At 35.7% G+C, this 26,748-nt stretch overlaps 1 protein-coding gene across 4 annotated transcripts in view; it reads left to right on the top strand.

The window, feature by feature from the left end:
* Positions 1 to 26,748, top strand: part of Nnt (nicotinamide nucleotide transhydrogenase) — a 93,205-nt gene that overhangs the window by 43,091 nt on the left and 23,366 nt on the right. For all 4 annotated transcript variants that reach the window (XM_013356094.4, XM_005319656.5, XM_013356093.4 and 1 more), the window contains 9 exons: positions 623 to 784; positions 1,965 to 2,075; positions 4,983 to 5,128; positions 6,434 to 6,629; positions 9,081 to 9,314; positions 10,360 to 10,520; positions 12,458 to 12,637; positions 19,844 to 20,003; positions 22,094 to 22,175. In XM_013356094.4, coding sequence (XP_013211548.2) covers positions 623 to 784; positions 1,965 to 2,075; positions 4,983 to 5,128; positions 6,434 to 6,629; positions 9,081 to 9,314; positions 10,360 to 10,520; positions 12,458 to 12,637; positions 19,844 to 20,003; positions 22,094 to 22,175 — 1,432 coding nt within the window. The remainder of the gene's footprint in view (positions 1 to 622; positions 785 to 1,964; positions 2,076 to 4,982; positions 5,129 to 6,433; positions 6,630 to 9,080; positions 9,315 to 10,359; positions 10,521 to 12,457; positions 12,638 to 19,843; positions 20,004 to 22,093; positions 22,176 to 26,748) is intronic.

The following is a 26,748-nucleotide window of genomic DNA, read 5'->3' as shown; positions in this document are numbered from 1 at the left end:
GAGGCTAGAGCTGACTGCCCTGGCCAGCAGTCCAGTCCAGATTCGGGAGCAATTGCAAAACTTCTGTCCCGGGTGGGTGGAAGCCATATGTTTTGGGGAGGTGCTGGAGTGAATGAAATCCTTCCTACTCTTTTAAAACCTCTCTTCCTCAGCCAATTCTGAGAGTGACATAAAATTGGCCTCATAAAAGTCCTGTCTTATAAAGGTTATGTCTTGCCCAAGTAGAAAATGCTTTGTAGCTCCTCTGTAGGCCTATAATTCTGGAATAAAAATGTTTGTATAAATACATGTGGCATTGTCAATGAAAGTTGAAACACAGAAGAGGACAAAGCTTTGCAAAGGAAAATGTGCAAATTATTATTAAGGTGACTCATAAATATTAGTGGATCTTTACAAAGTATTTGAGAGATGGAGTGGTCAGAAAGTTGTGTTTTGTCCATAATATCTTCCTCCTTCCCCTACTTCTCAAATGCCAAATGTGTAATTTGCTCTTTATTGGCAAAGGAGTAGAATATGAGACACAGACTCTTCATATATTTGACTGTGTGGGAGGTATGTATGTGCTCTTTTTTAATCTGAGATAATGGGAAGTCGTCTCACACTCTTTACTTTCTTTCTCTAGGTCTCACTGGGATGCTGGGTTTGGGCATTGTGGCTCCCAATCTAGCCTTTTCTCAGATGGTGACCACTTTTGGCTTGGCCGGCATCGTGGGCTACCACACCGTCTGGGGAGTGACTCCTGCTCTCCACTCACCACTGATGTCTGTGACTAATGCAATCTCAGGTTTGTTCTTCATGTGTTTGCTTCATCTTAGGTTTTCAAAGGCTTCTTAGCTTTAGGAGTACTTTCCATGAGGTTTATAAAGTCTGTGTTTTCAAATTGTTTCCCTTGGTATAAGAGGTGGTTATTAAGGTGACTCACAGCTTCCCCAAAGGTGGGGGTTGGGTTGTGAAGTAAAAGGTCATGCAGCATTAGCCCTTTGGGCTGCTTCTGTTTCAAGCAATGCAGGTCTACTGGTATTTCTTTCAATTATGATTTCCTTTAAGGAAAGGTTTTCACTGATGAAATGTGAAAACTCCTGTTTCACAGAATCAGTTTCCACATCCTATGGGTGCTCTTCTTAAGTCAAACTGACATTCAGCCTATCGAGGTTCCAGTAAGTGATACCAATACATGGTATCAGTTCACAGTAAAGCACAGGAGATAGGAACTGGCTTACTGAGACAGCATCAGGCATTTCTTTATTCTGATCCAAGCTGCCATCCACGTGGCTGCCTAGGAACTGTTCTTTGGCCCCCAGTGATGGCTCCAACATGAGGAAATGATACACACATGGGACAGGCAACAGGTCTCTTGATCATTTCTTTTTTCTTCTCTGGTGGTGCTGGGGATTAAACCCAAGGCCTCACATATACCAGGCAAGCACCCTACCACTGAGCTACATTCCCAGCCATCCATGGTCATTTCTTATAACATTGTTAGGATTTCTGCAGAGATGTCAAGTTTCAAGAGGTACTATACTCAGGAAAGCCCAAAGCTGTGACATCCCCATCGAGTATTTATAGTTCACAATTAATCCTTTCCAGTCTGTTTATAAGGTATCTATCTACCTGTAGACACTTTTCCCTATAAGCAATGTTGTTTAGTGGCATTGTTGATTTATATCAATCAGGGTCAGAGCAAAAAAGTTAAAGGAAGGTCAGATTGTAATGCAAAAGGAGGAAAGGTTTTGCTAACATTTTGCCCACCATAGTACTTTAAGTGAGAAAGGTGTGGAGGTGTGTTATCAATAGTCCTCAATAGGAAAATTGTTTATGTCTGAATGGAGGCACAGAAAGGCTGCTTTGTGTTTGGTAGTGAGAACTTTCCCCTTGTGAATCTGTGTATGACAGGTCTGTCCTTCAGCTGTGACATTTCATTTGGAGTTATCTCTATAATCACCATATTAATGTTTTCTTTCTAGGTTTGACAGCAGTTGGTGGATTGGCACTGATGGGGGGACATTTGTATCCTTCCACAACTTCTCAGGGTCTTGCTGCTCTTGCTACATTCATCTCCTCAGTCAACATTGCAGGTATGATGATCATGAAAGAACCTAGAGTGCTATTTTTTTTTTTTCCTTTTGGTACCAGGGATTGAACCCAGTGGTGCTTAACCACTGAGCACCATCCCCAGCCCTTTTTTACTTTGAGACGGTGCCTTACCAGGTTGCTGAACCTGGCCTTAAACTTGTAACTCTCCCTTTTCAGCCTCCTTATTTTGGTATTGCAACCATATATTACTGTGCTCAGCTTAGAGTACTATTTTTAATGAAGACACAGGCTGCAAATTCAAATCAGAATAAAATGAACTTTCTGACTTTAAGAAACTAACCGTACCATGAAGGAATATTTCACTCAGACCATAAATGTTCTTTGTGAAGGAAACTTGATAATTTTGTCCATTTGTAATTGTTAGAAACTCTGTTGATAAAAGAGCAACTTTCCCCATGCCCCCAAACAAACAAAATGATGTCTTGCTACAAGTTAACTAGAAAGTTATTAAGTGCATAGTTTTGGATTACAATGATTCAGTGCTATCACCTAACATCTACAAAGGCGTATAATTTTATATAACATTTTAGTCATCTGCCTTACTGCAGACAATGTTTGTTCCTAAAAACTGAAAGCTTAACACCCTATTCATGTATGAGTCTCATTTGGTGCTATTTTGTAGCTAAAATTCTTAAATGTGTCCAAGAAACATGGTGCCTGTCCATATGCTATTTTTTCTTTATCACTTAGTACAGTTTAACAAATGAAATAACCTAATATTAAGAAAAAAAGTGTGAATCGGGTGGTATAGCGATACCAGACTTCAAACTATACTACAGAGCAATAGTAACAAAAACAGCATGGTACTGGTACCAAAACAGGCGGTTGGACCAATGGTACAGAATAGAGGACACAGTAACCAGTCCACAAAACTACAACTATCTTATATTTGATAAAGGGGCTAAAAGCATGCAATGGAGGAAGGATAGCATCTTCAACAAATGGTGCTGGGAAAACTGGAAATCCATTTGCATCAAAATGAATCTGAATCCCTTTCTCTCGCCATGCACAAAAGTTAACTCAAAATGGATCAAGGAGCTTGATATTAAATCAGAGACACGGCGTCTGATAGAAGAAAAAGTTGGCTATGATCTACATACTGTGGGGTCAGGCCCCAAATTCCTCAATAGGACACCCATAGCGCAAGAGTTAACAACTAGAATCAACAAATGGGACTTACTCAAACTAAAAAGTTTTTTCTCAGCAAAAGAAACAATAAGAGAGGTAAACAGGGAGCCTACATCCTGGGAACAAATCTTTACTCCACACACTTCAGATAGAGCCCTAATATCCAGAGTATACAAAGAACTCAAAAAATTAGACAATAAGATAACAAATAACCCAATCAATAAATGGGCCAAGGACCTGAACAGACACTTCTCAGAGGAGGACATACAGTCAGTCAATAAGTACATGAAAAAATGCTCATCATTGCTAGCAGTCAGAGAAATGCAAATCAAAACCACCCTAAGATACCATCTCACTCCAGTAAGATTGGCAGCCATCATGAAGTCCAACAACAACAAGTGCTGGAGAGGATGCGGGGAAAAGGGTACACTTGTTCATTGTTGGTGGGACTGCAAATTGGTGCAGCCAATTTGGAAAGCAGTATGGAGATTTCTTGGAAAGCTGGAAATGGAACCACCATTTGACCCAGCTATTCCCCTTCTCGGTCTATTCCCTAAAGACCTAATAAGAGCATGCTACAGGGACACTGCTACATCGATGTTCATAGCAGCACAATTCACCATAGCAAGATTGTGGAACCAACCTAGATGCCCTTCAATAGATGAATGGATAAAAAAATGTGGCATTTATACACAATGGAGTATTACTCTGCATTAAAAAATGACAAAATCATAGAATTTGGAGGGAAATGGATGGAATTAGAGCAGATTATGCTAAGTGAAGCTAGCCAATCTTTAAAAAACAAATGCCAAATAACTCCTTTGATATAAAGGGAGTAATCAAGGACAGGGTAGGGACGAAGAGCTTGAGAAGAAGATTAACATTAAACAGGGATGAGAGGTGGGAGGGAAAGGGAGTGAGAAGGGAAATTGCATGGAAATGGAAGGTGATCCTCAGGGTTATACAAAATTACATATAAGAGGAAAGGAGGGATAAGACAAGATAATACAAGTGGAAGAAATGATTTACAGTAGAGGGGGTAGAGAGAGAAAAGGGGAGGGGAGGGGAGGGGGGATAGTAGAGAATAGGACAAACAGCAGAATACATCAGACACTAGAATGGCAATATGTAAATCAATGGAAGGGTAACTGATGTGATACAGCAATCTGTATACGGGGTATAATTGGGAGTTCATAACCCACTTGAATCAAACTGTGAAATATGATATATTAAGAAATATGTAATGTTTTGAACGACCAACAATAAAAAAAAAAAAGAAAAGAAAAAAAATAGGGGCTGAGGATGTGGCTAAGTAGTTAGATGCTCACCTAGCATGGGCAGGGCACTGGGTTTAATTCTCAGCACCACATAAAAATAAAATAAAGGTATTGTGTCCAACTACAACTAAAACAAAATATTTTTAAAAATAAAAAAAATACCGACCATTGATCTTTTGCATTTCTAAGCTTTTTGAAGGGCTGTTTGCTTTTAGTCATGCAGAAATAGTTGTTTTTGCATTTTGATAGCAAGTTTCCTTCCTCAATATATGTGAAAATATGTAGGGTTTTTTTCCCCACTAATTTCTGGCTTGACTAGTAGAATGATTTTTATTTTTGACATTCTAAAAATGTTACTTAAGTTATATTTATACCTAGGTGATAAAATATGTTTAAACAGAAAAATTATAACACTTTGGAAAAAAAATCACTCTACTCAATGGGACACTTCTTTTTGTTTTGTTTTCCCTTTGCTTTGATAAGGTGGCTTTCTGGTGACTCAGAGAATGCTGGACATGTTCAAGCGTCCCACGGATCCCCCGGAATATAATTACCTGTATCTGCTTCCTGCTGGCACTTTCGTGGGTGGATATTTAGCTGCCCTTTATAGTGGCTATAACATTGAACAAGTAAGAGGATTTTTGAATGGTTTTATTTTTACCACTGTGTTTTCTTCCTTATTAGATTTAACATTATTATTACCACAATTCAAACTCTCAAGAAAATACTACTCTGCCAAGCAAATTCAGTAATTACCATTCCTTAAGTATAAGGACCCTGGATTCTACAGATAGAGTTGCCTGCTAATGGGGGTTTACCTGTCCCTAAATTTTTACATGAAAAAAAAGTTGAGAAGGTATTAGTACCTTCTTTATGTACATGGCTGGGTTGTTGTAAGGTTTCAATGAAATAATCAGTGATTAATTTGACAAATTTTTGTTATTAAGAACTTAGTTGTTTTCCTGCTTTCTTTCTCCTTTTGGGGCACTTTACCACCAAGCTGTATCCCTAACCCTTTTTATTTTTCATTTTGAGACAGGTTCTTGCTAGGTTGCTTAGGGCCTTGCTGAACTTTTCCTATTTTTTTTCTACTTCTACAAATCCAGTAAGGCATGTTGTTACCAGGAAATGTCAAGCCAATTCATTTTTAAAAAGAAAATTTAAAAATTAATGTTGAATAGTAAAAGAGAAATAATCAAGTTGAACTTTGGAAGTTCCCAGTCAAAATATAATAGAGCCTCCACTTTGATCTGAACTATTTTCCATTTCTTTTCAATGACTGTCACTGATTGCAACCTCTGTAACAGAAGAATCATGTCTCTCCTGGTTTCTTCTGTGTTTCTAACATAGAGTATTTGTTGAATTAACAGAATATTTTTTTTAGGAAGAGTTGAATCAATGAGTCAGGGACATGAAAGTCTGTACTCCAGATTTGCCCTTTTCATTTGACCTTGAAGAAATCATGTAATCTTTTTAGTCTTAGATTTTCTCTTTTGTAAATTGAAGATAGTGATTCTTTCTTCATGTTGGTCTCATGAAACTAAGTCAAGTGAAGTCTATGCACATTTCCTGGCTCTTATGACATCAGGGCTTAGCTCCTTTGTAACATTTGGTCAGGTTTAGTATCATATCCAACAATAACTCCATTAAATTTAGATATTTTTATATGTATTTATGTATAACATGTGTATAACCCAGAAGAAACCAATTTACATAATGGTATAATTGCAAATACAACAAAAAGTATTTAACATGCTAATATTCCTAACAGGTAGGAAAACATACTGAAATATGAAAAGAGCTCAGATTTGTCCCTTTGTTATCCAAACTTAAATTGTCCTTAGAGAATCATGTTTCCATCAGAGAGGTCCTCTCTAATCTAATAGATGGAAGGTTTTAATAATCTCTCTCTCTTTCCCCTTTCCTATGAAAAGATCATGTACCTAGGCTCGGGCTTGTGCTGTGTTGGTGCCCTGGCTGGCCTTTCCACCCAGGGAACAGCTCGTCTTGGCAATGCATTGGGTATGATTGGGGTTGCTGGAGGCCTGGCAGCCACACTTGGAGGCTTAAAACCGGACCCAGAATTGTTAGCTCAGATGTCTGGAGCAATGGCTTTGGGCGGTACCATTGGTAAGCACTTTTAGGCTTCTGCCTTCATGGGAACCCATGTCCTTCAAATACTTGAGGGCATTCCGCTCAGGGATTTTAATGTGCTGTTCTACATTGCTTAGCGATGGGAATACATTTTGAGGAATGCGTCCTTTCATCGTGGTGCAAATATCATAGAGTGCACTTACACAAATCTAGGTGGCATAGCCTTTTATATATCTGGGCTTATGATGCAGGCTAATGCTTCTAGGCTACAAATCTGTATGTTACTGTACTGAATATGTATGCAGTTGTAATATAATGGTATGTATTTGTGTATCTAAACATAGAAAAGTTACAGTACAAATACTGAGCAATTGGAGTTTTTCATCTTTATTATGACCAATAGGACCAATATCATGTCTCTTTATCAAAGTATCTTTATATGGTGCATGCATGGCTGTACTTTGTTAAAGTAAGTCCTTTTATTAGCAGCCTGGTTTCTGAACACATATTTCTGTTTGAGGCCCATACTGATGAAGGAATTAAATTAAATTACTTTAATGGAAATTACATCAGTAAATATTATCATATTTATTAAAATTGGTATAATTTTCGTTGAAATTCCAGTATTTTAAAATATTGAGTAACTATGACGACTGGGTCAAAAGAGATGGTAAGAATTTGACTGTACTCAGTTTTTATTTTCCTTTACTATGCCTAGTTGGCTGATGGTAGAATAGGGTGCTGAAATACTTACGTTTGTACTATATATAGGCACATCTTTTGATCTGGTCGTAAATAACAGTTGAAAATTCTGCTTCTTAGACCTGTTAAAAACTTGAAAATTTTTGGGTGGGCAAAGAAACCATTGTTAATCATGTTTAGTATGTTAGTTTACTGTTGTTAAATTTTCAGGAATTTTGCAAGTTTTTAAATATAACCACCATTAAAACCTAAATTACATAAACTTAAAATAAAATATATTAGAAGCAAAGGTAATAATACTAAAAACACATACTTTTGTAACTAACCAGATTTTATCAACTGTGCTCTTGGGATTATTTATGTCTATTACGGGGTTTAATAGAAATAGTATGAGGTAGTGGGCTATTATACATTTCCTCTCAGTCCCAAATTCAGTACTATCACATCGGCAGGTAGAAATGATCCTTGGTAGAAGTATTTGTACTATTGAAATAAACATATGCTGCACATCTGGGCTTGATTTGTTATTTTATTTATTGTTCAGACATAAGAAAGTGAGGAAAAATATTAATAATACAGTTTAAGCTTAAAATATGTTGTGACTATAGCCCTTGCAGTATAAGTAACACAAAAAGTTGAACAGTCTTCCAATGTTTGAAAACTGTTATCAGATTCAGCAAAGAAGTCCCTTGCAGAGTTGGCAAATGAGTGAAGTTCTCACATACCTCTTACATATATATGCCACAAACATATGGTATTTTACTTTCATCCTACTTGTTAATGTAAGCAAAAATATTAGCCAGTGTTTAGGTAGGAAGTCTGCCTGTTCATCAGTTACAAATACTAGGTTGGCTGCAGGTACAAGAATTTAGCAATAATCAACAAAAGCATCCTAGGACAGTCATTTATCTATATGGAAGTTGGAATGTAGAGTATTGAGTATTTAATTATCATTTGAATTAACGTATACCGTTATATCATTAAAACTCATGTATTTATTTGCACATGTAAATCCCCCACCCCTGTGAATTGGTTGTTAAATATTTACCAGAGTGATGTTCGCTTTAAGCTTTTTTTTTTTTTTGTACTTCCTTAGGGAAACTTTAAGTTCTTTCTTGATAACCTCTAAAAAATAATTGAAGGAAGAAAAACCTGTGTTTATGGCAGGAAATCCTTTAGACATATCTTAGCAAATATTTTGAGTCCCACTCATTCTATTTACCTATCTAGAGCTATGAAATTCCTTCAGAGTCTCCTCATTTGGGCATTTTCTGCCCATAATCTTGCAGTTCTTTACTTTTGGATTTGGCTCCCACCTACCTACCTGAAAACCTGTCCCTGTCACTACCCCCCCAGGAATATTCCCTGTTCCCATATTCTAGCTGTTTCTTACTGCATGGGAGCAAGCACTGCCTATAAAGAAGAGGCCTGGAATAGTCATTTAGTGGGGGAGAATTTTAGGGGGCCTAATTGGAGGTTAGAGTGATCTCAAGAAGCTTTTGTTGAGGAAGAGGAGTTAGTGGGAGGAAGAAGCAGGCATTGGTGCTATGTTTGTGTTATTTGAAGTTGGGCCTTGGTTAGATGTTTGGAAAAAACCTGGTTTTGAAAGAGTATATGTGTAAAACAATGCCTGTACAGTCCCTGCAGAGGATATCAGCCCGTACTAAGGATTAGGTAATATTTATTGGTGACGGTGGTGGGAACATTTACATGTGATCTTTGGTGTGGTCATGTCTCAAAGGTCTGTCCAGTTGTAATTTCTCTTTGATCATCATTTCCCAACAGGATTGACAATTGCCAAACGCATCCAGATTTCCGATTTACCTCAGTTAGTTGCTGCTTTCCACAGTTTAGTGGGCTTGGCAGCCGTGTTGACTTGCATAGCTGAGTACGTTGTGGAATATCCACATTTTGCTATGGACGCAGCAGCAAATCTCACCAAGATCGTGGCCTACCTTGGCACTTACATTGGCGGTGTCACCTTCAGTGGGTCACTTGTGGCCTATGGGAAATTACAGGGTAAGCAATTTAGTGTGATGTGGAAGTAAATATCCATTGTTCAGGGTACGAGAGTCCATTTTAGCTTCCAAAATCACCTCCCCCAAAGAAACTGTTGAGGGAAGAGGCTTGGATAGCACTCAGAAAGATAGAAAAGATTTCACTCCATAAAGGTGGCTCCCTTTTATTGATCCATACAAATATCAAAACTTTGGAACTATTTCTTCTGCAGACAGCTAGTGGAGGAAATCAGTGCACAGAAATTTACATAGACCAACTGAGAGTTAATAACATGTATGAACAAAATAATAGCTTTGTGATCTTTTGTTAGAGATGTCTGCATGGAATTTACACAAGTGAGCTTTATACATTTCGCAGAATAGAGAACAACTTCTTGAGTGAATTCATGTGACTGGTAAACAGAACTCATTTTGAAATTGGAAGTAGAGGAAAAAAATTTCAGGGAGGCTGTTTTCAGGAAAAAAAAAGAGTCTCTAGGGAAACTAGTTTGTGATTTAAAAATCAGATTTTGCCTCTCAGTAATAAAGTCATTAAGTAGGACACTTCCATGAAACCTAAAAAATCATGAAGGAACTTCAAACCTAAAATATTCTTGTTTTAGGCTTTGTCTTTAGAAACAACTAAAAAACAAAGGTCCTTCTCCCTCGGGCTCAGTTGATAGAATCAGAAATGCTAATGTACTAGAGTCCGTATTGAGGTTTTAAATAAATAAAACCACACTTAACAACTTTTGTGTTGGTGTACGGAAAAAAAATCACTTTTTAAGATTCTATGACAAAGAGTAAAGAAATTATGTGATCAAAGTAGGAAAAAGAACAGTTAAATTGAACCATACTTTTTCTGTCTTCCGTTAGTGTTTGTTACATTTAATAATTCTAATATGCTTTTGTGTCTCGTATCTGGTGATATAAAGTGATACTTCAGATACCATGTCATTCTAATATTACATTTTGACAGTTTGGGATTAAGTGACATGCAGTTGAGTGTATGTGTAAAGGTGGTTTCTTACACATTTGAGATTTTGAAACTATGTTCATTGGTCTAGGTATCCTGAAATCAGCCCCTCTCCTTCTACCTGGAAGGCACTTACTCAATGCAGGCTTGCTGGCTGCTAGTGTCGGTGGAATAATCCCGTATATGATTGACCCCAGCTTTACCACTGGCATTACCTGTTTGGGCTCCGTGTCAGCTCTTTCTGCTATCATGGTAAGAAGTTGGAGGTGAACAAGGACATATTTTCTTTCAACTTAATAGTTCATTTAAAAGTTGTCACATGTGACACCTTTCTTGCTCTGGTGTCTCTTTGTTGGATCTATGTGTTGGTGAATAAGAGTTTTAAAAAGTCAAGGGTTTCAGTTCCGTTCATTAGGTGCTTACTATATGACAAGCACTACAAAACAGTGCTTTGAAGTTTACTCGGTAAGTTTGCCTGTTATTTGCTGTCACATTCATTGGACACTAAATCAAATAATCATATAAAAGAAAATTCAGTTAATAAACCTGTGTGCTCAGTGAGGGGGTCCAGCCTTTCATAATAGAATTGGTCTTCCTTTTTCTCCCTGCCTTTTGCATTTAGTCTATTAAGATGTAGACTATTTTTTTTTTTGGTCTATATGTTTCTGTTTGGTGGTTTATATATCAATATTTGATGATATTGCATGCAATTCTGTGTCACTCACTGATTGCTTTATGTTTCTCTAATATGGTGTATACCTTGTACATAGGGTTTATATTTTAAGTTTTTAAAAACACTAGCTACTGTGCCTAGCCCAAACTTAGATGTTTAGTAATTGCTTATCAAATACTTAGTGGCTCCTTGATTCAGAAACACAATATTTGTAGTACAAAAATGATACTTATTTTTGTGGAATCCTAAGAATTAGGTCATGATTTTAGTACAGAAAGTTTAAAGTCACTTAAAAATCTATCTTTATATGAATACCGATATTCAGTTTTCTTCTGCCTTTTGTAGTGACAATTTTGTTTTAAATGGAAGAAAATAGTTTTGATATTTTTAATCTAACAAAGTGAAAGAGGTTAAAGTCTCAAAATCAAACTAATACTATAGAAATATAAAACTTCAATGATTCTTATTTTTTTGAGATCTAAAAGATACTTATTGCCCTATGAGAATGTCTGCACAAGTGATGATTTTATGGCCTTATTTTAATTGCTTTTGGGTTAAATAAGTGATAAATGAATACACTTAGTAACAAGAAAAATGTAGGAGAATGTGGAATAAAAAGCAAAAATCTTTCTACCAGCCTTTTTATTTTCCTGGTTTAGTAATTTTGGATTGCATTGTGGACATTATTCATGATATGTTATGAGATGCTTCGGATTCTATTGTATCCATCTAAAGAGTATCAATTATCATTTTTAAATTTGTTTTTATAGGTAGGTAATTTGGTGGGATGCAAATTTCAAATTTTGGTTCCCTTATGGTGGTAGCAGCTGAGAGCTATTATTTTATCATTAACAGGATTGCTTGGAGTCTGCTCCACATAGCATAGTTATTAGAGTCAGCCGGCTTTGGGGGTCCCTCCAATTCATCTAGCCTGCTCCTTTGCAGAGTTTCCTCTGTCACTTCGTCACCACAAACGCTATCCTCATGATCTTCCAACCAGTAAAACTGTGGGCTTATAATCTTAGTTTTAGCTGCTCCACTTGCTACCAACAATGGTCTAAAACCATAAAAGCTGAAAAATTCACTTAGTGGTATTATATTTTTTTTTAGGCATAGACCTCTCTCCATTTTCCTTAAAATTTTTTTATTGGTGCATTATAATTATACATATTAGTGCAATTTAATAAATTATGTATTCATAAGGCACACAGCATAATATGTCAGTTTCATTCCCCAGTACCTCCCACGCTCCATTTTCTGCCCGCTTTTATTTAGGGATTTATTTATTTATTTGTTTATTTATTTTGAGGCCGAAGGGGTGGCTGAGTGTTCACAGCTGTTCTACCAAGTAGAGAGTTGGTCAGATGGAAGACACTTGGGCATTAGCAGAAGTGGAACTTGTATGGAACTCTTATTATAGTTGAAAAGTTGGAATGATTAGGAACCAAGATGTTAAATGGCCTAGGTTTAATTTCAGTATTCCGAAATTTGAGTTCTGCTTGGGTCTTTGTCCCAGGGTGTGACCCTGACGGCTGCCATCGGGGGTGCCGACATGCCCGTTGTCATCACTGTGCTGAACAGCTACTCGGGCTGGGCTCTCTGTGCGGAGGGATTCCTGCTCAACAATAACCTGCTCACCATCGTGGGCGCGCTCATCGGATCCTCTGGGGCTATCCTGTCCTACATCATGTGTGTGGTAAGACCATGAGTAAACAGAAGAAATGGTCTTCTGGAAATAGGAATGTGCTGGTCATTTATTTGCAGTAAAAAAAAATGTTACTTTTAATATTCAGAAATATCAAAATGTATTATTTAAATAAATTTCTAAAACTGTTTTTAAAGTACTCAACTGTAGAGAATTAGGAATATTAAATATAAAGGTAAAAATCTTCTAAGGCCTCTCTCCATTTGAAGATAAATACATAAGTTTTTTTCATCTTTTTTCTTTGTGCATTACATATTTGTGTATTACTTATCTGATCTTATTACCTTCTTCTCATTTAAATAAAAAACCTTATTATATTTTTAACTTTTTTATTTTTACCATTAAGATGCTTTTAAGGTTTCGTTTTAAGACCCTTTGTATTAGTCCATCATATGGATATACAAAGTTCATTTAACTTTTTCCATAATGCTGTACATTTTAGGTTGATTTTTAATTCTTTTTGCATTTAATTGCATCTTTGACAATTTTGGCTTTTGTCTTAGAAGAGAGAGAGTGTGTGCTCAGTTTTCAGGTTTTTTTATGTGTTTCCACAAAGCTTGCCCTCTCATTGGTCATCTATGAGAGGGCCTTCCTTGAAATTTCATGGGCAGCATGATTAAAAAAAAAAAAAAGAACAGAAAAAAGTAACAATGTGAATACTTGTTAGCTTTGTTTTAAATTTCTGATTCTCTTCTTGAGTGGCAAGCATATGTCCTGCAAATAATTTATGGTTGACTAGAAAATGTTTCCCAGTTATAGGTGTTATTCTCTACATATTAGTTTTGAATAGCTGTTAAAAGACAAGCATGAAACAAACAGAAATCAGAATATGACTTTCCACTGATAAATAATTTAGAGGGAAAAGAGCTGCTACTCCTATCATTTTTTTTCAATTAAAAAACTCCCTTATTTTGCAACTTAGAATTTTCTGAAGTTTTAATTGAAAACTCTCAGTTGTAATTTAAATCCTGATTATCTCTTTATACAATTTTTTTTTGTGTGTATTTCTTTGACTGTCCTGTAAAAGAAAGCATTAGATAGCCCAAATTCAAAAACAGCCCAGAGATTTTTAAATTAAGTTACTCAGGTTATTTAGGGAATTTGTAAAGGTTAAAACTTGCATATCCTATTTTAAAAGTGTCAAGCTTTGAAATTTTTAAGGAAAAAGATGTATTTAATTGTATTAGAAATACAGTTTAATCTAAAAATGAACTTTTAACTCTTGGTTTGAATTTTAGTCATTTGGAAAATTTGACCAGCAGAGGGCAGCAGATTTTCACTATTAATTAAAACATGTTTTCCCCGAAAACTGATTTTAAATTAAATGGGAGGATTTGAATTTTCATAAAGCCAGTGGCATACTGATATGAGGAAGAAAAGGCGAAGGACTTGTACCAAGATCTTAAAATGTTACCATGGACACCATCTTTTTTTATTAATTAATTTCTTTCAATTAGGTATATATGACAGCAGAATGTATTTTGATTCTTTGTACAGAATTGTAGCACAACTTTTCATTTCTCTGTTTGTCCACGATGTAGTGTCACACCATATATGCAACCATACATGTATCTAGGGTAATGATGTCTATCTCATTCCACCATCTTTCCTGCCCCGTGCCCCTTCCTCACCCCTCCCTTCCCTTTGCCCAAAGTTCTTCCATTTTTCTTAATGGTTTCTTTAAATAAAGTGGAGACAGATATTTTGGGAGGTGTAGTTGATCAATTTAAGAAGTTAGTTTCTTTCTTTTAAAAAAAGTATATATATATTTTAGTTGTAGATGGACACAATACCTTTATTTTATTTGTTTATTTTTATTTGTTATGAGGGATCAAACCCAGTGCCTCATGCATGCTAGGCAAGCGCTCTGCCACTGAGCCACAACCCCGTCCCAAGAAGTTAGTTTCTTTTATTATTATTAATTATAGTAACCATAGTAATTCCTATGTTAACACATCTAATAGGAATTTGAATAAGGTTGGAAGAGGCGCTTGTTGAAAATACTCTCTTCTACATGTTCTTTGGAAATTATCTTTCTTTTTAAATTCTTTCATATTTCTTTTTCTTTTTTTCATCCCAGATATTGAACTCAGGGGCACCTAACCATTGAGCCCTTATATAATTCTTTATTTTGATATACGGTCTAAGTTCCCTAGGGCCTTGCTTTTTGCTGAGGCTGGCTTTGAACTTGCAATCCTCCTGTCTCAGCTTCCTGAGCCCCTGGGATTACAGGTGTGCACCATCATGCCTGGCTGTTTCATATTTCTTGATCTATTTTCTTTAGTTATCTTGTTTCTTTCTATTTCTACTGCCACAAGTATATCATTTGCCATCATCATACTATACAGTTTTTTATTTTCTAAAATTTCTATACCACGTATATAGCTAATAGGATATTCTTATAGCTACCTGTGTTCATAAATATCATGATAGCAAGTTTATATCAATTTGGATTCGAGGAAGGCGAAGGCTTAATTAAAAAAAATCCTAATTACAAAAATGAAAGATGTATAATATAGGAAATTTAAAAGACAGAATAAATAAGAAAATAAAAATTTTTGAACTCTTATTGTTAATTAACTGTTAATAACATTTATAGTTCTAATGTTTTTCAAGTGCTGTGTTAACATTCTATTTAGTGCATTGTTGAATTTTCTAACATTTTTTTCAAGTGCTGTGTTAACATTCTATTTAGTGCATTGTTGAATTTTCTAACATTAAGTTTTTAACTAATAATTTTTAGCTTCCACACATTATTATAACACACATGTACCATAAGCTATGTTTCCAAATCTACATTATTAATTGTTTGAACAGTTTTTTTTTTTTTGGTTGTAGTATTTCTCTTTGTGCATCTTTGATTATATCCTTAAGTTAAATTTTTACAAGTGCAATTACACGTTCAAAGGGCGGAAGCTCTTTTCGTTGCCTTTTGAAATTGATAAATTGGTTGTCCACCAACGATTCCTCCTTAGTGTTCTAAACTAGCGATGGATGTCATGGCTTACTTCAGTGCATTCTCCCTACTCCCAGATGTCATTTTGAAACAAAAAGAAAACAACATAAACAAATCTGCTGTATTTTTAGACTTGGAAGATAGAAAATTTCTTTCCTTCCAAATTTCCCTGATTTCTGATTGTTTTTTCATTGACCTTCACTAATTCTTTAACTTGTGCTTCTTTATTATAAGAAATTTTTTTCATGGCTTATGCTTAGCAGCACAAGGTAGTTCATAAGATTAATAAAAATTAAACAGCTGGTTCAACTTGGGTGTTAGTACAGTACTGCAAGCATTATGCTGGATGCTTTACAAGTGTTAGCTCATTTCATCTCTACAATAGTTTCGGAGATAGAAAATGTTCTCATTTTAGAGAGAAGGTATTTTTAAGGCTTATTTCTTACCTTTGTGTTTGTGAAGCCTGGCCTAGTACCTGGTACATTCCAAATTTTGTACTGTTTGCTAAATGAACATTAGGTGGATATTTTTTTTAGCTCATTTACTGGAGTTAATATGATACAGTATGTTGACCTTCATTATTAAAGACTGAAGGAAAAATTTAAGTCTAAAGCATAGCAGGGTGGTTTTGCTGGGTTTGGTGGTGCACACCTATAATCCCAAAGGTTGAGGCAGGAAGATTGAAAGTTCAAAGCCAGCCTCACCAATTTAGGGAGGCCTTAAACAAGTTAGCAAGACCCTGTCTCAAAAATAAAAAAGGGTTGGGGATATGGCTCAGCAGTTAAGCACCTACAGGTTCAATCTCCGGTACCAAAAACAGAAACACAAACCAACACCAGAAAAAAAAAAAAATAAGAAATAGGGTGATTTTATTCTATAGGAAGAAATGGAATGTACCACAAGTGGCTAACCAGCAATCCCTAGAATTGTATTTTTGTTCTGATAATTTTTTTGGGGTGTCCTCTGAGCTATGATTACACAGTATTCATTATTATAAAAGTTGAAAAATGTTGGCAATGTCTAATCAAAAAACTCAAATTAGTGATGTCCTTTATATCCAGATATCAAATAGACATCACCTTCTTTATGATTTTATAGTCTCTCTACTTGTGATAGAATTCAAATCACCTGGGAAATAGAGGTCTTGCAAAAATGCAACAGCATTTTCAGGCAAAATTTTTTGATTTTTGTACTTTGTTATTTGTTGCCAAATGGAAATAGAAAGAAGTGTGTTGAAACAAAGAAAATTATGTTTTTTTGCTTTGTGATTAATTAACATCTACCAGGTACTGAAACGAGAGGCTGGTAAATGGTGTATATATTATTATTTTGGCTCGGTCTACTTTATGACTTTTCCTTTGTTTTCAGGTTTACTTCTCACAGTGCACTTAGAATTATATGAGTTAAGGGTCTCTTTAATGTAGAAAACAATTTTCATTTTAGGGCTTAATAGTTTGAGAGGAATAGTTTTGGACAATGTTGCAAATTTTTTTGCCTTGAAAGCTGGAAACTCTTTTTAATATGTGGATCAGTGCCCATAGGATGGACTATTAATCACTCAAGCAGAAACCCTGAACATTTGTTGAGAAAATAATGTTGCAATGGTAAATTTAGAGATGAAAATAATTTAGTTTTTAAGAGGCCACATGAAATTAGTATAATGATGATATAATTGTATATATGTGTTTAATAGGGGCTAGGCCTTGATTTTTAAACTACTATGGGGGTTCCCTGTTTTTTTCTCCCTAAGTTGCCATCTGAAGTGGGTACATTTTAAATGTCCTCAGAAATTCTTTCCTTCTCCATTCGTTTTATAGGTTCCTTTTAAGCCAAGTTGGAATAATGTGGGTATATCTCTATACATGTGTCCCTCTGCCATATATCCCTCTGTGATCTGTCCCTTTGCAAGACTGTCATAGAGCGTCTTTGTCCATTTGACATTTATTTGAAGTTATTATGACATAACTTCATAAATATCTCAATGTCTAAAATAATGTTTTGAACCGATTTTAAAGACAAAAATTTGGTAGAACATTTTTTTGGTAACCTAGTTTCAGAATCCTGTAATTTAACTCTAGAAAAGATTTATCAAAATCCTCAAAAGTGGGGCCGGGGTTGTGGTTCAGTGGTAGAGTGCTTGCCTAGCATGCATGAGGCACTGGGTTCGATCCTCAGCAACACATAAATGATCTCCACCTAAAAAATAACAGCAATAACAAAAATCCTCAAAAGTTGCAAGTTTGGGAAGTCTCAGGTATGTCTATCTGGGCTTTTATTTAAACCTTGGAAATTTTGAGAGGATATCTTAACAAGAACTTAAAACTTCAAGTTAGATTAGGTTTTTAACTTAATTAAAAACATTAATTTTCCATGACTCTCATAAGAGAGTCATTAATAATATACATAAAGATATTTCAGGTTTTGTGTGTGTTAACCTTAGATGAATTTATCAGATTTGGAGTTCCGTAAAATGTGAATGTATTTGATAGGTGAGCTTAGCATGAAAGAATATTTAAAAAAATGCTGATATTGTGATTCATCATCTTTGAACTTTGTTGTTATGAAAGCATGGCTCTTTGCTCATCTTCTGTTTTCCTCCCTGCCTTTGCCTGTGTCAAAACATAAGCAGTGAGGTAAATGTCTCCACCAAAGTGGTTGCCATCTGGGTCCTCATTCTGGGTGGTTGTGGTTTTTCCCTGATGTAGTGCTTATCGTTGGAGATTTCTAATTGTTTTTAAAAAATTTTTTAAATATTTATTTTTTAGTTGTAGTTGGACACAATACCTTTATTTTATTTATTTTATGTGGTGCTGAGGATCGAACCTAGGGCCTGGCACGAGCTAGGTGAATGCTCAACCTCTGAGCCACAACCCCAGCCCTCTAATTGCTTTTTAAATAATCAAATGTTATCTTTTCTTTTTTACACGCCTGTAATCCCAGCGGCTCAGGAGTTGGAGACAGCAGGATCGCAAGTTCTAACCCAGCCTCAGCAAAAGTGAGGTGCTAAGCAACTCAGTGATACCCTGTGTCTCTAAATAAAATACAGAATAGGGTTGGGGATGTGGCTAAGTGGTAGAGTACCCTAAGTTCAATCCCCAGTACCAAAAAAAAAAAAAAAAAAGGTAATAGATTGATCCTTGCACAGCTTTTACAGTAATCAATAATATGTTTATTATGACCCTTAAAATAGGATTTAATAATGTTTGGAATTTTTTCCAAATGGTAACATCAGTTACAGTCCTGTAGAATATTTTGTTTTGATCGTGTACAGTACTGATTTGAATTCTTAAAATGCGTTTGATTACTTAAAATGTCTTTGGGCTTTCTGCTTCCCCTTTACCATCCCACCTCAAGACAGCTATGAATGAGGTTTTCACACCAGGACAGTTATTGTTATGTATTTCAGTTGAGGTGTTTGGTACATTCTGGGGTGATTGTGAGTATGCAATGTGAAGCTCCTTTCTCCTATTTTTTTCTTCTGAGATTATTTTACAAGTTAAAAGTGTGGGTGTAAATTTAAAGAGAGGATATATCGCCTTATGCACCTGCATCTCTGGAAATGAAATATTTTAGAGTCTGATGATGGATCCATTTACTTCTGTTACAACTTAGGTGTAGGGTTTCATGGAGCTGTAATAGATTTGGATAATATGCCAGCCCCCATGTTTTCTTCTTCTTGAAGACTGAAGGCAGCAGAGTTCTAAATCAAATGTAGCCCTTATTTTGATTCCTTCTGGTTGCCTCTTGATAGCTTGTTTCTGGTAGCAGAGTTCACTGGAGAGATCTGAAGGGTCAATGTAAGAGGTTTTATTCTTGTCATTTTCTTTGGTTGTGGTTTACCCTGGTGAAATACATGTAGGTATGGAGAGAAATTGCTCAATCAGCCTTTGGACAATAATAGTGAATCTGAATTTTGCATTTTAAATTTTACTGGTAGTTTTTATTAAAATCTTTGTCTTTATTCACATTTTACTGAAAATGTATCTGTGTAATTGACTTGAAAGGAAAAAAGAACAGGTGGTTCTCGGATCTCTTTTTATTTAAATTTAATTTTTTTTTTAAATTAAAATTTAAAGTTTTGAAATAATTTTCAGAAGCCAGCTCAAATTTATCTGGTTAAAATGACCTAAATCATCAAATAAACCTTTTTAATGCTTCTGAATATCATATATGCAAAATTTATACCATTCTTCCAAAGTTATGTGGATTAAACTCTCATAGCTTATAATTTTGCTCTATAGGCAATGAATCGCTCCCTGGCTAATGTGATTCTTGGAGGCTATGGTACCACTTCAACAGCTGGTGGGAAACCCATGGAAATTTCTGGCACACATACAGAAATCAACCTTGATAATGCCATCGACATGATTCGAGAAGCTAATAGCATTATCATTACTCCAGGTAAAAAAATAAAGGCAAAATAAAAAAATAGACAACCTCTAACTGTTGTAATGGATTCAGAGATAGTTTTTTATAATGGGAAAAAAAATGGAATTGGAAATTCCTTAATTTTGAAAACACAATGGAAACTTAGTAGCAACTCTGTGATTACTACATGAGAAATATGAAAATTCTCAGTTTAGGTTAATATTTTGAGGATCACATAGATAATCTATAAGTTGATGCAGTGGGTTCTGTAGTGTCTTTTAATGTTTCTTTAAACATGTATTAATTTTTGAGTCTTAGCTATTTTTTTTTCTGGTAATTTTTTGGCCTATCATCAAGATTAAATTAGATATAGGTTATGAAAGTGTCTGGCTTAGTCAGTAGGCTTGCTTAGTCTCTTTTCAAAAATAAATATTTAAAAAATGACATCAAGAATCATGTGGTTTCAATAGCATGAGAGAGCATGACCTAGTAGACAGAGCTTGGTCTGGGAGCCACAACATCTCATTTTAAAATTTTTATTATTTTTTTTAGTTGTCAACAGACCTTTATTTTATTTATTTGTATTCGATGCTGAGAATCAAACCCAGGGCCTTATGTGTGCTAGGCAAGCGCTCTACCACTGAATCACAACCCTAGCCCTCAATGTCTCATTTTTGGTCTTAATTTTACCACTAATAGTCTGTATGACATTGACCAAGTCATTTAATCTCTCTGGGCCTCAATCCTGCACCACAGCTCCCTTTCTCTCTCTCTCTCTCTTTAATTTTAGCCCAGTTCTCTTTCACTATTATTACACAATGCTCTGGTATTATGGATAACATGTTGGTTTCAGTTCAAGATTTTAACTGCATTCAGTCTTTTTGAGTTTTCTGTAAAGAAAATCTATTGATTTGACATGTGGGTAATTAACCTATTGGTATTAAGGTAAAAATAACAAACATTATCCTAATCAAATGTTAAGGTGCAAGCCTTCTTAAGTTGGGGCAGTGTTCCTTTTTAGGGGCATTTGAAACATGTGATTTGGGGTTTTTGGTTGTCACAAAGATGGGGCTGCTATTGTCTGTTAGTGAACAGAAACAGATAAACTGAAGTGTATGGGGACATTTCTGTGTATTGAATTGTCACAGCCGGAACAGCTGTGGAATTGTCTGTAGAGAAAGTGTGCTGGAGTGTGAAGAAGTTGAGGACTGTGGTCTTTTCCTTGAGGCATTTTCCACTGGGGGAAGAAGTTGCAGATCAATGATGCAGGGGGTGGTGGCTATGATAAAGATTAAATTGAACTGCGTGAACCATTTTCCCATCATGAGGAAACTAAGAAGATTTGTAGGCAAGTGAGGATTTGTTTTTGGCCTTAGAGGAGGGATAGTGTTAGGCATGGGTGAAGGCAGAAGGAAGAGAAAAGGGTTAGAAAAGCAGTTGTTGTATAGGTAGACTGGACAGAATGTGACAGTTAAAGGAGAAGGAATATAGCTGAAGTTCTTGTTATACCCTTAGTAATAGCGAATGTGAAGATCATTTTTATTTTTCATCTAGGTGCAGGGGTGGGAATGTTAAGTTATTTTTTTTGAGATATAAAGTTTGGACAATGAGCATGCTGTTATGGGAACTCAAATGAGAGGCAGAATGGGAGTCATCAGATGGTTATTGATGCCATGGGATGAGCTGAGATTTTTGAAGAGAGGTGAGGGAGAAACTTGGTCATTTAAGAAGGCAACTAAAAAGAAAAACTATTCAAGAAATTTGAGAGAGGAGAAAGTTAGGAGGGTGCCAGGGAACAGAAGTGTTTTCAGAATCAAGTATGCACAGAGTTTAAAAACATGAGAGGTAAAGAGAGAAGAGAAGGCATGTGCAAGTGAGTCTATGGTGTGTGGATGGGGGTGCCCAGAAATTTTGTACTCTGCAGAAGATTGAGGGATCATTAGATTTTAATTTTCAAATTCAAACTTATGATTTTGAAGGTCAGATTATAAACTACTTTCATGTCTAGTCCTATTAACTGCCTATGTTGACATAAAAATATGTTTTGGGCAAGAGACAAGGTGTAGTTCATAACATTTCAAAACACAACCCACATTTTTCTATGTTCTTGATATTTCTTGCAGGATATGGTCTCTGTGCAGCCAAAGCTCAGTACCCCATTGCTGATTTGGTAAAGATGCTCACGGAGCAAGGCAAAAAAGTCAGGTAAGTGTTTGCAAGGATAGTTGTGTGATGAAAGGTTATGGACGACTTTTTTTTTATATTTATTTATTAGTTGTAGTTGGACACAATACCTTTGTTTGTTTTTATGTGGTGCTGAGGATTGAACCTAGGGCCTCACGCTTGCTAGGCAAGCGTGCTACCACTGAGCCACAACTCCAGCCCATTATGGATGACTTTTTAAAAAGGACTGTTTCTTTTTTTTTTAAATATCTTTATTTATTTTCATATGGTGCTGAGGATCGAACCCAGTGCCTTACATGTGCAAGGCAGGCACTCTGCCACTGAGTTATAATCCCAGCCCCTAAAAAGGACTGTTTCTTTAAGTGGCACTTTACACGTGTAATCCTAGGGAAAGCTGTTAAAAAAACCTCTATTCTAGTCTTAGTCTACTACCAATTTTCACTGTTTTTATCTAATATCATTGAATCTAAATATAGACTCATTTTAGAAAGGAAAGTTTGTTATTCCAAATTCCAGGGTATTTATTAATGGGGAAAAATAGAAGTTTGTGTTTCCCTGTGTTTCAATTTGGGGAAGGAGATCAAGCAAAGCTCTTTCTTTCTTTCTTAAATTAAACCATTTTAGTTATACAGAGTAGTTGGGTTCCTCTGGACAAATTGTACATTCATGAAATTAGATTTCAGATTCCCTATCCTCACTAGTCCCTTCCCTCCTTTCTCTACTGCACTGATCTTCCTTTCACTTATCTGTTGATTTATTTTTTATTGTTTTTTTTCTTATCAAGCAATGCATTTGAATTATATCAAGTTGTGTTCTCCTGTTTTTTATTCACGTTGAAAAATGAAAGACCTCCAAAGAGGTTTTCAAAGAGTCAGTCTCTGTAGGCTGGTCATTGATGGCTAATTGAACTCTCATATTCTCAGAGTGGAGAAAACTACGGAGAATGCTTTATCTAAAGCCACATGATTTTGGAATCTGAATTAGCACAACAGCTGTTTTTGCTATTGGGGCACCGGCCTCTGTTCTTGGGAGGATGTTAAGCAGAACAGAAAAGCTGAAAACTCTGTATTCCTAGATCCCCCATGACCTTGGATAAAACATTTGAAAAGTGTAAAAATGGTGCATTGGGAGTTCAACTTGGTGACCATCGCAGTCCTATCCATCTCAGGGTTTGTCCTATCCTTCTCAGGGTTCCCACTCTGGGACTACTTTTGTCATTCATGTGTCAGAGGAGAGAGCCCCTGGAGTCATCCTTAGTAGGACTACTGCTGCCCATTTCTTGGGGAAACTGGTTCACTAGCAGTTGCATTGACATGGCAAAATATCTGACAAGGATAACTTATTAAATAGAATTAGTTTGGTCATCAAGATATTAATATCTGTTGACAAAACTATTTTTGTCTGTTAACTATTCCTTTTAGATATCAACTATAGACTTTTTCTAGGGGCAAATGATAAGAAAATAAAGCAAGTCAGACATGGTTGTAAATGCCTATAATCCCAGTTATGCAGGAGGCTGAGGCAGGAGGATCAAAAGTTTGAGATCAGCCTGGGCAATTTATACTATGTCTCAAAGTAAAAAATAAAGGGGCTGGGGAGGTAGTACAAAGGTGGAGTACTTGCCTAGTATGGGTCCAATCCCTAGTACTTATTGCCAAAGGAAAAAAAAATGCCTAACAGTGTGGCCCAGAACTAGTCAGTATATCTGTGCCAGACTGGATACAGAATCCTGCTCTTTGGACTGAATGTTCCTGCTCTAAATGGTGGTAAAAGAGAGTTGAGATGATGAAATCACAGGGTTACCTAAATGGTCTTAGTGTTAGCAGCCATGTCAGCTGCATTTTACTTCTTCCTTTTTTTTTCTTTCTTGCTTTTTCTTTTTTCTCTCCCTCTCCCCCCACATCTCTTCTTGAAATCTATAGTTTGTATTTTCCACATACACAGATTCAAGATACTGCTTTGCGGTGGGCCCAAATGATTCTGTGACATGGATCATTTTCATGGTTAGTGAAAATTTAGGTGAACTGAAGGTAGAAGTTGAGAAAAGTTCTTGGCTATATTTTTAAATTGTTACATAAGAAGTCTGTCTTTCAGTTCCTTATTCCTCTTTCCATGTAGGATATTAAGCTATGCCTTATTTTAGTCATAGTCTTGCCAGTTAGAGCATTTACAGAAGTATGAGTGAAAGGATGTGTTCAAGCACCTTTCATGATTTTCCTGAAGACATTGTTTTCTTTATTCAATCCACATGTGAAAAAGTCTAATGTATTAGTAATGCCTTCTATCACCACGTAAATGTTTAGATGAATGGCAGTCATAATAAAATAGAAAAAGATGGCTTTCGTGTCTCTGTTATCCTTAGGAAGGGAAGGTTTAGTTCATCAAAACTCTTGTTACTCACTCATCAACCTAGGGAAGCAGACATCTTGGAAAATGAGGCCAGTGTGAGGTGATTGGCTGCAGAGTGGAAGAACATCATAAATAAGACCGTCCAGCAGCTTTAAGGCCGGCAGGCCAGGAGAGGAAACTAATAAGGGAGATGGAGAAAAGTTTTCTGAAAAGAAAAGGATGGGATTTTTTTGTTTCTGACCTAATTAAAATTAGGATTTTTGTCCATAAAGAAATCATAGGAACTGCTGCTGTAGGGTGATTTCTGTCACACTGAATGGGAAAATTAGTTGGCTTAAGATTTTAGAGATTTAATTATAGATTTATGAATCATTTTTCTTTTTTTCCCACAATGCCTTTATTTTTATGTGGTACTGAGGATTGAACCCGGGTCCCGCCTGTGCTAGGCCAGTGCTCTACTGCTGAGTTGCAATCCCAACCCCGACTTATGAATCATTTTTCAATTACAGATTTTTTATTGAACCAATTTTTTTGAATAAAACAAGGATTTCCATGAGGGAACTTTTCAAGTTTCAAAGAATTATTTATATAATTTTAAAAAATAATTTATTAGCAATTTATAATATAGTTCAGAATAAAATTATTGCTCAGTTTGGCTCCTCTATAAGTTAGGAAAAGTAACCTATTTATATTCACCTGTCCTTCATATAAAAGCTAAAATGATATGTTAATATATTATTTTACTAAAATATGTTGAATTTTCAACATGAGATTTGTAATAAGTTATATGGATCTTACATTTGAATTAAAAGGAAGAGGACTATTCTTGCAAACATGATGTCAGTAGAATACCATGTTTTTCCTTTCTAGCTTCTGAGTGGACTTACTTTCTTTACTTTTTTTTTTTAATGTAAAGGGAATCAGAAACTTTTTGATTTTGCTTTATGTTGGTGTCATCATCTTTTCTTGGAGAAATATAAATTTTCTTGACAAAGGTGGGGATATACACATAAATGTTAGCTTTTTAAAAGAGACGCATGTCTGAATAAGAAATGGCTGCAGCAGTTACCTCGTATTTTAATGAAATAAATCTGTATTTACAGTTTGTGGTAATTTGGTCCTTTCATCACTCTGTGGAGCTCCCACGGTGTTCATTGACTACAGCTGCTGGGCCTCTGGTTTTAGTAGGTCTTTGTGCCTCAGGACCCCAACATGCCTCGCATCCAGATGTGGTGACATATTCACACACATCCCCTGTGGAAATGTGCCAGTGTGGACATACGATTGTCATCAATTAGCTATGCCCAAGTGGTGCCAAGAAAAATTGCATCTGTCATACAGTCTGTCTGACTTCATGGCCCATGATTGATTTAGAGACACTCCTGTTTTCCCTTCCTTTGGCTACAGTCATAACATGTTCACAAAGGGCTGAGATTATATAATGAAGCACATGACATTTCATGACAAGAGCTCATTTCAGCATGTTGACGTCATGAAAGTTCACTGACTTAGACTTTGTTTAGTGGCCAAGATATTGTCACTTATCTAACTAATGCTGGATCTTCAAAAGCATTTAATGATGAATATCTATGACACAAGGACACAGACATTTTTTTTTCTCTTTACCTCCCAATCTTTGAATTGATTATACAATAAACTTTTTATTATAGAAATAACTTGCCCAATGAATAAATCTTAGAAAGGGGTTGTCAGTTTTTTTCCTCTTTTGTAATTAATAACTGCTTGATTTTCTTTCCATAAAGCATTGCTTGGATTATCACAGAAATCTTGAATTTATGGAAATGCTTTTTAACTTGCTTGACTAACTAATGTTATGTATTTTATGTTAAGATTCCATTGTCTTTCTATTGATGTTATTAGAATGGTATTAAAACTTACAAGAAATTTATTACCAGGTTCTGAGGATATAAGGATACAGGAGCTCAGTTCTTACTTATAAAATTATAATTATGAAGAAGCAAATCTATGAACAAAGGAATCTGTGAATTCCATTTAATATTATAGCATGCTAAGACAAAGAATTAACCAGCCAGGGGACATTTTCAATTTTTTATACCATTTATAACATGCAAAATTTTGAAGCCTTTTAAAAATGTGTGTATGAGTGCATATAAACACTTCATCCTGTCTTAACACATCAAGTTGCGTGTGATATTTGCAGTTTAATAGTGTTTCATAATGTTATTTTTACAAATACGTCAGTTCTTTGAATACACTTAAAGAT

This window comes from Ictidomys tridecemlineatus, chromosome 1 (assembly GCF_052094955.1).
Source record: "Ictidomys tridecemlineatus isolate mIctTri1 chromosome 1, mIctTri1.hap1, whole genome shotgun sequence".
Lineage (NCBI taxonomy): Eukaryota > Metazoa > Chordata > Mammalia > Rodentia > Sciuridae > Ictidomys > Ictidomys tridecemlineatus.
The sequence above is the reverse complement of the archived record's forward strand: the minus strand, read 5'-3'. Positions and strand labels throughout refer to the sequence as shown.